Source organism: Suncus etruscus, chromosome 18 (genome assembly GCF_024139225.1).
Source record: "Suncus etruscus isolate mSunEtr1 chromosome 18, mSunEtr1.pri.cur, whole genome shotgun sequence".
Taxonomy (NCBI): Eukaryota; Metazoa; Chordata; class Mammalia; order Eulipotyphla; family Soricidae; genus Suncus; species Suncus etruscus.
Window position 1 is genome coordinate 61,528,257 of NC_064865.1, and position 16,215 is coordinate 61,544,471.

General features: G+C 53.8%; 1 protein-coding gene across 5 annotated transcripts in view; it reads right to left on the reverse strand.

The window, feature by feature from the left end:
• The window catches only part of SLC22A23 (solute carrier family 22 member 23), a 79,797-nt gene that overhangs the window by 35,481 nt on the left and 28,101 nt on the right, over positions 1-16,215 (reverse strand). For all 5 annotated transcript variants that reach the window (XM_049764957.1, XM_049764955.1, XM_049764956.1 and 2 more), the window contains exons 2-3: positions 14,646-14,749; positions 10,474-10,628 (exon numbers count right to left, since the gene is read on the reverse strand). In XM_049764957.1, coding sequence (XP_049620914.1) covers positions 10,474-10,628; positions 14,646-14,749 — 259 coding nt within the window. The remainder of the gene's footprint in view (positions 1-10,473; positions 10,629-14,645; positions 14,750-16,215) is intronic.

The window sequence follows — 16,215 nt, forward strand, 5'->3', positions numbered from 1 at the left end:
GTGGCTCAGGGGCTCTGGCTACTGTGGCTTCTCTACCCCCTCAGCCCCCCTGCCAGGCTCCAGGCTGGAGCTGGAGAAGGGGGTGACCAACTGCACAAACATTCACTTTTACTGGCCACAGGGGGAGGCAGAATGTCAGAAAGGGGGGGGGGCGGTCAGGCCAGAGAGCAGGGTTCAATGTGGCAACCCTTCCCCAGCTGAGAAACGGAACACAACAGGGCAGAGTGGGATCGGGTGCAGCCTTTCCCCATGTCTAGGGGACCCTCTGGGATGCTGAGGTGCACCCATCTTCCCCTGCAGCCCCTTTGAGGAAGGAAATTCCAGCCCCACAGTTCAAAGGAACTTGGGAAGGATCAGGAAGATGAAACCACTGGCCTCAGCCCTTGGCGTGAGTCACCCCATGGCAGGCAGGGAGCAACCTTGTGTCTCAGTGCCATTTGCATCCCTTGTCGCCCACCTTGAGCCCTGAGAAGGCGGTGCTGGGGTCCTCTCAGCTGGGGAAGAGAGCAATTGGGGGCCAACTGTCCCCAGCCCTGTGTGCCCCGTTGTAGAAGCCTTCCCCACTGCATTCATGCAAAGGCCACTGAATGACAAGCTTCCAGAGACTGCAAAGGGACTCTTTATGGTGCTTCATTATTCAAAATAAAGTCCCTTTCTTTCTATAAAGAGCAGGACCGGACACTCAGAGACTTGGGGACTCAGGTCCATGCAGGCAGCACATGAAAGGCCTCTGTGCTCCAGCTGCTTCCAGCCAGTGACCTCTGACTCACTGGGCAATCCCAACTCGTATCCTGGACCTTTGGCAGCTCACGTCCTGCACATGTGATGCTCACAGCAGCACTCGGGGGTCAGTCCATCCAGCCTGGCCTTCCAGGGACCCCGAGTGTCTCAGTTGCTGAAGTCAGCTTCTCCCTTCCCTGCCGCCTACAGGGTAAGCTCAGAGACTTTGCTCCGGGCCTGGAGGAGCCACTGACCTAGCTCAGCTCCGTATTCCTCGACCCTCTGGGCCCCTCGCTGAGGAGTTACCAGCCTGTCTGGGATCGGAAGGCCGGTGAAGGTCGCTGGGCCTGTCCTGGCACTCCATGTCCCCTTCCCACTTAGCTCTGCTTCCTCAGTGCTCCTTTTCCTACGTGGCGCTTGCTTTCATTCAGCTCTTCTCCTTCCTTCTCTGTGTAGGCCACAACCTCACTGTGCTTGTTTGACTTGGCTGGCCAAGCCTGCTCTCTATTGCCACAGTCAGAGTGAACCCCCAAACATGCAGCTCAAGTACCCACTCTTTTGCTTCTAGTTCTTAGGTAGCCTGGTAAGGCCCCAAGTTATGCAGATAGGAATCTTGGCTGCCTCCGCCTTCTGCCTTCTTCCCACCTTGTGCTATCTCTGATTCAGACTTAGATCAAATGAGGCCCTAATTGCCTCCGTACCCAGGATGCACTGGGCTCCCTGATCCCCAGAGTTCCCAGAAAGCACTGGGTCCTCTGCACCCTCATCTTCACGGTACCCAGGATGCACTGGGCTCCTTTGGTCTCTAATCACTTGGTCCCAAGGATGCACTGGGCTTCCTACTCCTTTTACCCCACAGTATCCAGATGAACTAGGTTCTCTGCACCTCATCCTCACGGTACCCAGGATGTACTGCGCTCCCTGTTCCCCCACTCCCACAGTACCCAGGATGCACTGGCTCCTTCGGTTTCTGATCACTTGGTCCCCAGGTTGCACTGAGCCCTTTGAGCTTTTGCACCCAAACGCAACAGCGGCACTCAAACCCTTCAGAACTCAGAGCTTTTGCATTCTCCACCTAACCAGGGCCTCTCCCCTCATTTCACTCTGTGTGTCCCAGTGGAAGACCTGCCAGTGCCCCCAACGTCTTTTCACCCTCCAGCCTTTCCCCCTGGCACCCAGCAAGGCCCGAAGATGTTTGCAGGGGAATGGGTGCAGGAGAAACCCAACTCCCCGCTCACTCCCAGGCCTGGCTGACCTGGCCCGCCCTGGCCCCTTGCCACTAACTGCCAAGTCGTGCAGCTCAGGGTAGTCCAAGTTATGGTTTCTCTCTGTTCTCGCCGCCAGGGTGATGTTTGCTCGTGACCCTGAGTCCTGGCCGCCTTGGAACTCAGTTACTTCCCACAGTTAGTGGGGGATGTTTGCAATAAGCTTGGTATATTACTCGCTCTCAAGGCGACTAAATTCATCTTTTTGATTCTGCTGTCAAAGTGAAAACACAGAACTAAGTCAGTCCAATATTGCTTTCTTAATTTTTTTCCTTTCCTGGAACTGACTTTAAGATAGCTTGGCTTCTGGCTCCGTGTCTCACTCTGTGTCTTTGCAGATGAGAGGAGAAAGCCCTAAAGGGACTAACAGGATCCCGGGCTGCCACGAGGCAGCAGGCAGAGTGAAACAGAAAGGAGGTGCAGGGAGGAGCAGGGATGGGAGGTTATAGGTACCCAAAAATCCTGTAGTGGGGAAGGCGCTTGCCTTGCACTCAGCAATCCGTACGGCCCCCTGAGCATGTCCAGAAGTGATCTCTGAGTTCAGGACCAGGAGTAAAGCTCTGAGCACTCCCAGCTATGCTCAGGATTTTTTTTTTTAAGAAGCCAAGTCAGGCTGCAAAGGCCTGGGAGGGTCGAATTGATGGAGGGTGGTTGGGGTCTGGACTTAGGGGCAGGTTAATTATTAAAAACCTGATAACTCCAGGCTCCCCTTGGCGCCTGATGGACACTCACAGCCTCTGGGGAGCTGGTTGTCAGCGTGGATGGAAGGACACACAGTTCAGAGGACAAGTCCCGTCCAGTCCTTCCCCCACTATCCTCTCCAGGTCCCGAGCAATAATGACCCTGCCACAGGCTGAGCCTAGGATGGAAGCCTGCAGGGGTGAAGCTGGAAGGACTGCAGGGGTGTCCTGTGTTTCTGTTCCTAGTCCTTGTCTCCAGGCTTCCCTCTCACACCCAGGGCTCTAAGTTGGGGCCCCGAAGTTCTGAGCCTGATTTTGTGGCTCATGGGACAGCCATGGAAAGACAGACAGACCAGTTTTGCAGGACCTGGTGTGGGATGGCCCCCACCCTGCCAATCGTATGGTTGTTGGGATTCAGTTTCCAGATCTTTCTCCTGCACTGTCTCTCTCCTTCAAGAACACACACAGTACCCACATGGTCCCCCATTGCCATCGACACCCCACAAACACAAGAATGCAGAACTGTCTGCTGTTTCTTATTTTATAGTTTTGTTTTGGGACTATATCCAGAGGTGCTCAGGGCTTACTCCTGGCTCTGTGCTCAGGAATTACTCCTGGCAGGTTCTGGGGACCCTATGGAATGCCAGAGATAAAGCCTCACAGGTCAGCCGCCTGTGAGGCGAATGCCCTTCCCGCTGTGCTATATATCCAGCCATGTGTCTGAAGTTTCCTCAGATGACCCGGACACTGGCCTGTCTCTGCCAATGTCCAAATCTCACAAGCACGCACCATCTGCTCCCCACTAGTCCGCGACCCTGAAGTTCCTGGCCTTGAAGTCTGCACGGGAGAGTGGGCAGAGGGGCCTGGCAGGGCCAGGGCTGGCATCTGTCTCTTTTAAGAAGGAGCTGGGAAGGCCGGAGTGATAGCCCAGTGGTAGGTTGTTTGCCTTGCACGTTGCAATGGGACCAATCCAGGTTTTATCATTGGCATCCCATAGGGTCCCCATTCCTGCCAGGACCAATTTCTGAGTGCAAAGCCAGGAGTAACCCCTGAGAACCACTGGATGTGGCCAAAAAAAAAAAAAAACAAACAAAAAATAAGAAGGAGCTGGGAATGGACAAGTGTGTGCTGATGTGGAAGGCCGGAGAGGGGCTGAGTCATGGCAGCTGCAGGGAAAGGTCCCACGCAGAGGTCAAGGAACCTTCGAGCACTTTCTGGTTCCCTCTAAGTGACAACCCTCTGGCCACAGGGATAACCTCTGACAGCAGCGTTCCCCCCACCCCGTCCCCTCTGTCCCCTCCCAGTCACGGCCAGCCTCTTCTCCTAAGACTTGGACAAGTCTGAGGGGGTGGACAGACGAGGCGCAGTGATGGGTGATGACAGGCTCTGCTGTGTTATTCCCCTATTTTCTCCCAGGCCTGCAGGGAGCAGAGCAGAGCAGAGAGGAAAATCCAGTTTTCTAGTCAGGCCAGTCTGACTCTGGATCGAACCAAAGTTCTTCTGAGGTTTCCTTCAAAACATCCCCAGGAGTAAGTCCAGGGCACCACTGGGAGTAGCCCCAGAACCAAAACTAAAACACACACACACATACACACCACACACACACACACACAGTGAAATAGGTGCCGAAGTGATAGCACAGTGGTAGGGCGTTTGCCTTGCACGCAGCTGACTCAGGACAGATCTAGGTTCGATCTCTGGCATTCCATATGGTGCCCCGAGCCAGGCATGATTTTTGAGCACAGAGCCAGGAGTAACCCTTGAGTGTCACTGGGTGTGGCCCAAAAACCAACAAACAGTAAAATAGGGGCCTAAGGAAGAGCTCAGGGGGTACCACATGGGCCTGGCATGTGTGAGGCCCTGAATTTTAGCCCGGCACCTGCTGACTCCCTCAGCACTACTGTGAAAACAAAATAACAAGCTCAATCATTTGCCAAGCACTGAGAGAGAGAGAGAGAGAGAGAGAGAGAGAGATAGAGAGAGAGAGACAGAGACAGAGACAGAGACAGAGAGAGACAGAGACAGAGAGAGACAGAGAGAGACAGAGAGAGACAGAGAGACAGAGAGACAGAGAGAGACAGAGAGAGAGACAGAGACAGAGAGAGACAGAGAGAGACAGAGAGAGAGAGAAAGGGAAGGAGGGAAGGAGGGAGGGAAAACCTGAGAGCTCAACACAATAAACAAAGGCTCTGCCCTACAGAGGGGGTCCTGGATCTATCTCTATAATCACAAGATCCCCAACACACCCCACTTCTTCAACCTCAGAGGTGTGAACCCTAAACAAAATCCAAGAAACCAAACGAGAAATCCATTGGGTGGTAGAGGAAATGATCACTCTGGAAAAGAACTGGGTGCTGAAAGGAGGTAGAGTGCTATTCATGGTGCCCCTTCAGGAATAATATTGCAAACCACAGTGTCCACATGGGGAAAAAAATAAAGGAGGAGGAAGAAAAGAAGGAGGAGGTGGAGAAATAGGAGGAGGAGAAGGAGGAGGAGGGGGAAGGGGAGAAGGAGGAAGTAGTCCTGCATAGCTACCGACATCCAGCTCCATCTTGCTGCTTCTCAATGCACAGCCCATCTGGTACTTGACAACCCCAGACCCAAAACTGGCCCCTGGAAACCTCAAGAACACATTCCAGGATGAGGGAGTAGGCTCGAAACAAGAAGAACCAGCTACAGGCCCCATGGAATGTTCTGGAGCCCCTGGACCCACCCAGATATAGCCAGACCAGACTTTACTGTGTCTTTTGCGCTTTGGAGTTATGAATTCTGCAGTCACATGTGAACTCTCGGATCATACTTGGGGACAGGTAAGAGCCTTCCTTTGTCCATTCCAGCTGTCTGGGTATCAGGAGACCCAAGTATGAAGCTTGGGAGTAATTTTGTTTGTTTGTTTTTGGGTCACACCCAGCAGCGCTCAGGGCTTACTCCTGGCTCTGTGCTTAGAAATCGTTCCTGGAAGGCTTGGGGACCATATGGGATGCCAAGGATTGAGCTGGGTCTGTCCTGGGTCGACCATGTGCAAGGCAAATGCCCTACCACTGTGCTATCTCTTTGGGGAGGAATTTTTTGGGGCAACATTCAGGCACAATGTCAACCCAACCTGCCCAAATCGTGCCAATTAACCCACAATCTTTGCCCTGTGAAGAACAAAAAAATATGGCCTCTGCCAGCCTGAAGCAGAGTTCACGGTTCCGGGTTCAGAGCTACAACACAGCGGGGAGGGCATTTACCTTGCATGTGGCCAATACAGGTTTGATCCCTGGCACCCCATGTGGTCCCCCGGAGCCTGCCAGGAGCGATTCCTGAGCCCAGAGCCCAGAGGAACCTCTGAGCATCACCAGGTATGGCCCCAAAAGAAACAAACAAAAAGTTCATGGTTCTATATTGAGGCGGGGGTAGGTTTCTACTTGAGAGAGGAAGACAGATGGCATGAGGAGAGAAACTAAAAATAAAAGCCACTTTGGATATATTAAAAAAAAAATCTCCTTTGCCACAGAATTAGAGACCACCAGGGCTGGATCAGCCCCAAAGACACAATTTCTTGGACATTTTTCCTTCTTAGGTGACACCAAGCAGTGCTTAGGGGGCCATGTAGATCAAACCCCAGTCTCACGTGCTCTTTGCCCCACGAGGCCCTTGTTCAGGGACCTCTTGAGAAGATAATACTGCCCTCCCATGGGGTGCCCACACCCTACCTGTTTATTTTGTTTTGGTTTTGGGGCCTCACCTGGTAATGCTCAGGGTTACTCTCGGCTCTGTGCTCAGAAATCGCTCCTGGCTCGGGGGACCATATGGGACACCAGGGGTCAAACCCAGGTCTGTCCTGGCTCGGTTGCGTGTAAAGCAAATGCCCTACCGCTGCGCCATTGTTCTGGCCCCTCCCATGTTCTACCTGGAAGCCACACTCAGCACCCACCAATCAGGACTCCTTAGCCCCCAAAAGGGTCTAATTCTGGGACCTGGGTCAGAGTTTACTTCCATAAGGAAAAGCAGGTTCTGGTTATTTTGGGCCTCTGGTTCCCTGAGGGTCTCTGCCTGCCTATTGCTGCCCAGAATAGATAAAGTCAGGCATGAGTGGTGACTTCCATGTGGCACCATGGCCCACCTCACAGGGGCAGCCCCACCCAAACGTGGGAACTGCCCTCACTGTGCTGCCCAAGGCTCTCGACCTCTATGGAAGGAGCCCTGGGCAGAGGCCAGTCACCTCAAGTTTATGTCCTAATTTTTTGTTTTGTTTGGTTTTTGGGTCACACCCAGAAGCACTCAGGGGTTCCTCCAGGCTCTGGGCTCAGAAATCACTACTGGCAGGCTCAGAGGACCATATGGGATGGCGGGAATCAAACCTGGATGGTCCCGTCAGCAGTGTGCAAGGTAAATGTCCTACCATTGTATTATCCTTCTGGCTCCATATGTCCATCCCAATTATTCATTACACCTCTTTGTGGGGACTGATAGAGACCAAGGTTTAAAGGGGAGAGGACTGAAATGGAACAAGCTATAGACCAATCCCTCAGGGGCCCCAATCCCTCAGGGGACCTAATCCCTCAGGGGGCCTTAATCTCTTTTGTTTTTGAGCCACACCTGGCAGCATTCAGGGCAGGAGTTACTACTGGCTCTGCACTCAGAAATCGTTCCTGGCAGGCTTGGGGGACCATATGGGATGCTGAAGATCCAACCAGAGTCCATTCCTGGTCAGCTGCATGCAAGGCAAAAGCCCTACCGCTGTGCTATCTCTCCTGCCCCAGAAGCCCCAATCTTTCCGGGGTCCCAGTCCTCAGCAGCCTACACCGCCTGTGCCCAGGCCGGGAGAAGCAGAGAAATGCCCAAGTCAGCAGTTGGCGGCACAACAAAAACCAGCCCAGCAGGGCCGAGGTGGCCAGGCAGCCCGGCCTGCAGAAACTCGCTCAGACTCAGGGAGGCAGCGGACTCTGCTGAGAGAGCCTGATCTTGCCCCCGCAGGGCAGCTGCCAAGTCACAGGGCCCCTGGGGTGGGAGCGGCAGCCGCATTAAAAATGCATCTTCCAATAATCAATGTGAGCCCCGCTTCAGGCCTGTGCCCGCCCATCCATCCATCACCAGCTTACAGCGAAGCAAAGAAACAAAATTCTGCATCACTTGGACGGCTCGGGCGGGTGGAGATGCCAGCAGACTCCTCTGTGGGACTGCAGACGAATGGAAGGACAGACGGACCAGATGGATGGGGCTTTTCTCTCTCTTCATCCTGATTTAGCCCTGCCCTCCCAGGACTGACCCAGGATGGAGCATCTTCCTGCTCCAATACCCACCCTTCCCACCCCAACCACATCTCCCTGGCACAAGGTTCGTTCTCTCTCTCTCTCTCTCTCTCTCTCTCTCTCTCTCTCTCTCTCTCTCTCTGTCTCTGTCTCTCTCTCTGTCTCTCTCTCTCTGTCTCTCTCTCTGTCTCTCTCTCTCTCCTCTCTCTCTGTCTCTCTCTCTCCTCTCTCTCTCTCTTGTTTGTTTGCTTTTTGTGTTTGGGTCACACCTGGCAGCGCTCAGGAGTTCCTCCTCGCTCTGCACTCAGAAATCACTCCTGGCAGGTACGGCGGACCATATGGGATGCCAGGTATCAAACTGGTCTTTCCCAGGTCAACCGCATGCAAGGCAAATGCACTACCACTGTGCTATCTCTCTAGCTCCTCTCTCCTTTTTGTTTATTTTTCCATAGGGGTCCCATCTGGTAGTGTTTGAGCGTGTGTTTTTAATTTTTCTTTTTTGGATTTTGGGCCACACACAGCGGTGCTCAGGGGTTACTTCTGCTTTTGCGCTCAGAAATTGCTCTTAGCAGACTTAGGGGACCATGTGTGATGCTGGGATTTGAACCACTGTCTGTCCTAGGTTGGCTATATGAAGGCAAATGCCCTATTGTTGTGCTATCTCTGTGGCCCTGTCCTGACGTCTGATGCACCATCGCGAGCCCAGAAAGCACAAAAATGTCTGTTTGTAAAAACATCTACGCTAGGAAGTCATGCAGGAAGCAATGGGGAATGAGCTCTTGGGGCTTCACAGAAAGCCAGGGAAGAAAGCCACAGAAGAAATTGAGGTGGGAAAGACGACAGAACCAGAGGGAGCAACCAGGGCCTGAGGTGCAGCTTGTTAGGCATCCATTCACCCCAGCTGTGGAGCAGCTAATGGAGAGGAGAATTCCACCAGAGGCTTAAGGATGGGATGCCCCAAATCAACCTAGCCCACTGTTTGCTTCTGCAAATAAAGTTTTATTGGCACCCAGATTCACATTCCTATCATTGAAGGCTATGCTGTCAACACAGACCTGATACACTTTCTGTGCGGCCCCAGGACAAAGCCTGCAGGTCTTGGGGTTCCACTGTTCCACACGCTTCCCCCAAAAGCTCAGCACCCTCATGGCAGGGTCCTCAGAACAAGAGACACTTTCCACAGAAAAGGCCCATCCCGAGGGTGAAAAACTCACTTTTCAGTCAATGCAGCCCTCAGCAAGAGGCCCCCGACCGACATGGACCAGGAAAACATTCCTACATGAGGTTGGACCTTCCATGGCACCCGCACCGTGCCAGGCTTCATTCCAGGGGCCAGAAGTGCCAGTCACAACTTCAGCCCTGCCCTCCTCCCTCCGCAGTGCAGGCTGCCTGGCACATGGACACTCAGTGGCCTCGCAACACCCACTCCCCACCTTTGCAACAAGGCCCATACGGGTCCTAACTCAGTTGGGCACAGGGCTGGAAGGAGGATTTGCTACCTATCCACTGAGGTCCCGGGGCTGAGTGCCTGGACTGAATTGCCAATGGACAGAGCTGTGCCCCTGACGACCCCCTCCACCCCCCTTGGAGCAGAACTGCACAGGGCACTCACGGGGGGGGGGGGGAGGGGGGGGCCCTCACGGCTGCAGCAGTTCAGGGCAGGAGGCTCGGCTGGCAGTGTTGGGACTGGACTAAAAATTCTACCACCCTGTCCTGGCCTGCTGACCTGAGTTCAGGGGTCCTAGGGGCCCTAGAGGGCTTCGGCAACAGGTTGGTGAGTTCTGAGAGGCCACAATTCTACAGGGGGAGGACTTGGAGCTGGACAGGACTCCTCCTGCCTCCTCCCCCTTGGCTCCTCTTCCCTGCCTACAACCTGCCAGGAGCTAGTCCATTCTCTGCGCAAGAGACACAAACTTTGGGCGAATTTTTTTCAGCACAAACGAAGGAGGTCCAGCCATAGTCCAGGCGAAGAAAAGGCCACAGCACTCACTCTCCGGCCACCTCCACCACCACTCATGGGGACATCAGCAAATGGCAACAACCCTGTTCTGAGGTTTCTTTCTACCCCTGGTATTAAGAGCACCCAGGACAGAACAGAAACAGGGACAGAAAGCCAGGGAGGGCCTTGGGGGACATTTCCCCGAACCCTCAAGAGAGAAAACACTAGTGAAACATCTTTCCTGCTTCGTCCAGTGCTTAGGATGCAGCTTCTTGCGCCCATAGCCTTTTGGGACCTACAGAACCTTCTGGAATCCTTTCAGCAGGCCCCACAGTGACATGCAAGTGGCAGCAAATGCAACATACTGGAGCTTGGGGTATACATAGACCAGCAGCAAGGAATATTGTGGGGGGAGAGCAAGGCTGCAACCACCCTGACACCACGTCTGTTCGTCTGACCATCTGTCCTGAGTCACACAGTCAGGACTCCATCCCACCTCGGGCCACAGACCAAGGAGCCCCATGATACGAGAAATATTCGGTCCCCGCCAGTGCAGAGACCACAGAAGCTGAGGGTCCCCCAACTCCTCTACCACCTCCCCCCCAACCCTGCCCACGCCCACCCCTACTTACGCAGCGCGTAGAGTGTGAGGATGATACCGGCCAGGCAGAAGCCCTCGAAGAAGCGCAGGGTGCTGAACATGGTGATGTTCACGGAGAGCGCCACCGTCAGCCCGAAGAGCAGGATGAAGATGATGGAGAGGAGGAGGACAGGCCGCCGGCCCACCCTGCACGCAGGAGAGAGAGAAAGGCATCGACTGTGAGTGGGTGGAGAGTCCCCAGATGACACATGCAGCCCCATTTCCCGAGAATGGACAGATAGACGGATGGACCAAGAGGCCCAGGTCCTCCCCCAGATCACTGCTGAGGTCCTTGGAGGTGAGGCAGAAAACCAAGGAGGACACTCGGATGCAACCCTGATAGCTCCAATGTGAACGTGTTCAGAAATCTCTTTATTTATTTATTTTTTGTTTGTTCATTTGGGGGTCACACCTGGTGATGCTCAGGGGTTACTCCTGGCTCCGCACTCAGAAATCACTCCTGGCTTGGGAGACCATACTGGATGCCGAGGATCAAACCTGCATCTGTCCTGGGTCAGTCACACTCAAGGCAAACACCCTATCACTGTGCTATCACTCTGACCTCTAAGAGCCCAATTTTTATTTATTTATTTATTTATTGGCCACACCCGTTTGATGCTCAGGGGTTACTCCTGGCTAAGTGCTCAGAAATTGCCCCTGGCTTGGGGGGAGCATATGGGACGCCGGGGGATCGAACCACGGTCCTTCCTTGGCTAGCGCTTGCAAGGCAGACACCTTACCTCTAGCGCCACCTCACCGGCCTCTTATTTGTTTATTTATTTATTTATTTATTTGGCCACACCCAGTGACACTCAGGGGTTACTCCTGGCTATCTGCTCAGAAATTGTTCCTGGCAGGCAGGGGAACCATATGGGATGCAGGGATTCGAACCACCATTGGCCCTGGGTGGGCCGCTTGCAAGGCAAATGCCCTCTCACTGTGCTCTCTCCGGCCCTGTAAGAGCTCAACTTTTTATCTTTTGTTTCGTTTTGTTTTTTGGCCACACCTGGTGATGCTCGGGGGTTACTCCTGGCTCTGTGCTCAGAAATCGCTCCTGGCGTGGGGAACCATATAGGATGCAGGGGATCAAACCCAGGTTCTTCCTGGGCAGCCTCGTGCAAGGCAAGCACCCCATTGCTGTGCTACTGCTCTGGCCTCTTTTGCAAAATCTTGTCCCTCTGCATGGCTCCCTAGACCCAGCCTTGCTGGCCCTCCCCAGCTCTATCCTGCAGGAAAGTCGCTTTAAGGGGCTCACAGACACACCTTGGGATGGGGAGACGGACTAGGGGTGAAGCTCCACAGGCAGTGAGTCCTTATGGAGTGCAGGGAGGGGAGACGCTGACCCCCAGAGCTGATGTGTAGCTTTTCCCCCACATCCCCACATCACTGCCTTGGCAAGGAGCTGTGGGAACCAAGCAAAAACACCAGCTGGGGGGCCCGGAGAGATAGCACAGCAGCGTTTGCCTTGCAAGCAGCCGATCCAGGACCAAAGGTGGTTGATTCGAATCCCGGTGTCCCATAGGGTCCCCCGTGCCTGCCAGGAGCTATTTCTGAGCAGACAGCCAGGAGTAACCCCTGAAGCACTGCCGGGTGTGACCCAAAAATTCAAAACAAAACAAAAAACAAAACAAAACAAAAAAACACCAGCTAGGAGACCAGAGTGATAGCACAGCAGTAGGGCATTTGCCTTGCATGCAGCCGACCTGGGACAGACCTGGGTTCAATTCCTGATATCCCATATGGTCCCCTGCTATATGGGGGGGGGGGGGAACCTGCTAGGAGCGATTTTTGAGAGCAGAGCCAGAGGAATCCCTGAGGGCTGCCGGGTGTGGCCCTAAAACAGAAACAACAACAACAACAAAAGCAAAAAACACCAGGTGGGATGAGAGAAATGGGAGCGCTGGGGATCTGGGGGAGCTGCAGGGCATGAAGCCCTTAGAACCCCCAGACAAGCAGCTACTGAAAAGCAAAAGGCAGGGCCAGAACCATAGCACAACAGGGAGGATGCTTCCCTTGCTTGTGACTGACCCGGGTTCAATCCCGGCATCCCATAAGGTTCGTCCGTGCCAGGAATAATTTCTGAGCACAGAGCTAGGAGTAACTCTTGAGTGTTGCTGACTGTGGCCCCAAACACAAACAAAACAACAACTAAAAATAAAAAGGTTCAAAAAGTTTGGGCCGGGGGCTGGTGAGATGGCGCTAGAGGTAAGGTGTCTGCCTTGCAAGCGCTAGCCAAGGAAGGACCTCGGTTCGATCCCACGGTGTCCCATATGGTCCCCCCAAGCCAAAGGCAATTTCTGAGCTCTTAGCCAGGAGTAACCCTTGAGCATCAAACGGGTGTGGCCCAAAAAAAACAAAAAAGAAAGAAAAAAAAGTTTGGGCCGGAGAGATAGCATGGAGGTAAGGCATTTGCCTTTCATGCAGAAGGACGGTGGTTCGAGTCCCGGTGTCCCATATGGTCCCCTGAGCCTGCCAGGAGTGATTTCTGAGTGTGGAGTCAGGAGTAACCCCTGAGCTCTGCTGGGTGTGACCCAAAAACCAAAAAAAAAAAAAAAAAAAAAAAGTTCAAAAAGCAAAAGACCCTGGAAGGATGAACAAGAGACATCAAGAACGGTTTGGCGGCCGAAGCTTGCTTGCACGTTTTGTTGTTTTATTAGGCTTTAGGGGTCCCCAGGACTGGGCAACTTGGGGCTCCAAGGCTAGGAACTGAGCCCTGGGGCATGGTGGCAAACTGGTCCTCCAGCCCAAACTCAATCTGAGAATCTCAGAAAGAAACTTAAAGAAAGGACCCAACCCCGAAACTCTGAGCGGCCCATGGGGCCCCTGCAGGGTCTCCCTGTCCAAACTCACCGAGACCCGAGGTCAGCCCTGGTCAGAGCTACAATTCTGCTCTTGGGCAGTGCCCCCTGGACCCCTGCTAGGCTTTGCCCACTTGGGGGCCTTCCAGAAGGAGGGAGGGAGGGAGGGAGGGGGAGAGAGAGAGAGAGAGAGAGAGAGAGAGAGAGAGAAAATGTGTGTGTGTGTGTGTATGTGTGTGTGTGTGTGTGTGTGTGTGTGTGTGTGTGTGTGTGTGTTGTGTGCCAGGCGAGGCTGTGAGGCTGCCCCTGGCCAAAATATGCTGATCCTGCTATACCGTGTGGTAAGACAGAGCCTGGCCCCCAACTGGCTGTTCGGGCCCAGAACCCAGAAATCTGTGTTTCCCTCTAGGGCCAAAGGGCAGAGCCATCTAGGCTACAGCCCAGGATGCGGCCTCACCGAAAGGCTTGGCTTTAGAGCTGGAAGAGGCCCCTGGCATCCAGGCCTTCAGGAAGTTCTAGAGCTTTCCTAGAACCATCAGAACCTGCCAGCACCTGGGTTTTAGATGCAGGCCAAGTCCTTAAGTTTGTTCTCTCAGCCCTAGTGAATCCCGATGGAATTTCACAGGAGAGAGAGAGAGAGAGAGAGAGAGAGAGAGAGAGAGAGAGAGAGAGAGAGAGAGAGAGAGAGAGAGAGAGAGAGAGAGAGAGAGAGAGAGAGAGAGAGAGACACCTTTTGAGGAGACTTGGATTTGTTTATGCTGGCATGTACCACCAGTGGCTCACACACACACACACACACACACACACACACACACACACACACACACGGTAGACAGAGCATTTGTAAGCACTGCCCTGGAGAGCCTAACACTCCACTACCACCCCCCACCCCCCACCCCAGTGGCTGTATTCGCCCGGCTGGGTGCCAGCAGGCCAGGCAGCTCACCAAGCAGAGATTCAACTCTCATTGGGGCAAAGGTGGCAGGCTCAGTGCCCGAAACACAAATGATAAATCTCAGTGTCTCTATGGGTCACTGAACCCACGTGAGGACTCTCCTGCTAGAGCCAGCCTGCCCCTGGGGGCATTTCTCTGCACCCCACTTCTGGATGCATTTTGAGGTTCCCCTGTTCCTGAGTCCACCCCCTTGGCCCCTGAGGTGATGCCCCCTGGTGGGAGGGGGGGTCAGGCCACACTTTTCGACCACATTTTATAAGCCTAGTTGGCTATGTCATTGCAATGGATTCAAATTCTGTCTGTCTGTCTCACCTTGTGGGTATGTGGTTGAGGGGATACCGGCGTGTCTAGGGGCCCCCAAGCTGACTCAATTCCTTTGGAATTCTCAGGTGCTGGGCCCGCCGTACTTACCAGTCGGCGATGCAGCCAGTGATCAGGTAACCAAAGATCAGTCCGACCAGGAGCGAGAACTTGGCGATGTGGACCTTCCAGGCATTGTCACACACCAGGTCCCACTGGAAAGAGGCGAAGAGGGGAGATGTGAGACGTGCGACAGAGGGTGATTGAAGGTGTCCCTAGGCACCGAGGCACAATTACTGCAGAATGGCCACTAGGGACCAGAATTTGCCCATAAAGCCGGTGCCCCTGGGGGCTCCGTCGGAAGCAGAAGCCTCACCTGGGTGGCTCTGATGCAAACACTGTCTTAAGTCCCCATGCATGAGAACAGCCTTCCACGTTGATGGCCTTTCTTTCTTACCTTCCTTCTCCCTTCCTTTCTTCCTTCCTCCCCCCTTCCCTCCCTCCTTCTTTTTCTGGAGTTTCAAGTGTAAACATTTCTCACTTTTAGGGGTGGCATGTTACCACCACACACTCCCAGCCAAAGTGCCTGGGTCCATTTGCCACCACTCACAGTACCCTGCACCCCACCCACTCCCAAGAGGGACAGGCTGGGGGTGCGAGAGGATCCTTCACCACTGTGGGACAGATCGAAGAATAACTCAGCCTCAGAGAACAACAAAGAGGACAAAAAGAATGGAGATGTGAATAAATTTGAAAAATACCAGGGGGCCGGGCGGTGGCGCTGGAGGTAAGGTGCCTGCCTTGCCTGCGCTAGCCTAGGACGGACCTCGGTTCAATCCCCCGGCGTCCCATATGGTCCCCCAAGAAGCCAGGAACAACTTCTGAGCGCATAGCCAGGAGTAACCCCTGAGCGTCACAGGGTGTGGCCCAAAACCCCCCCCCCCCAAAAAAAAAAAAGAAAAATACCATCACTGGTCCAGAGTGATAGCACAGCGTGGAGTGCATTTGCCTTGTACGAGGCTGATCTCGGTTCTTTCCCCAGCATCCCATGTGGTCTCCAGAGCCCGCCAGGAGTGATTTCTGAGCACAGAGCTAGGAGTGCCTCCCCTTCTCCCCAAAAAAGAATCAGGGACCAGAGTGATAGCACAGAAGGTGCTTGCTTAACTTGCAGGTGGCCAAGCCAGGTTCAACCCCCCAGCACCTCATAAAGTACCACCAGGACAAATTCCTGAGTGCAGAGCCAGGAGTAACCACTGAGCATCACTGGGTGTTACCCCATAACAAAATAAAATAGAACTACCCCTGGGACAGGCACTTCCACCCCTGTGTATAGACCCCAGGAAGACTTAGCCAGTCTCTAGTGAGACATACCCCCATCCACAGTCACCAAGAGCTGGTCAGGTCTGTGTGCCCAAGGCCAGTGGATTGGGGAAAGGTGGACTCTACCCATAGACAGAGACAACGTGGAAATGTGGATGGAATGGTGTGTGTGAGTGTGTGTGTGTGTGTGTGTGTGTGTGTGTGTGTGTGTGTGTGTGTGTGTGTGACACAAAGCCAACTACCCTACAGACACCGGCACTGCCACTTGTGTTTAGAAAACCCCATTCCAGCATGAGACACTGATGGGCCACACAACAGATGTGTTGAATCAGCAAGTAAAAGAAAATGCCCCAAGGAAAAA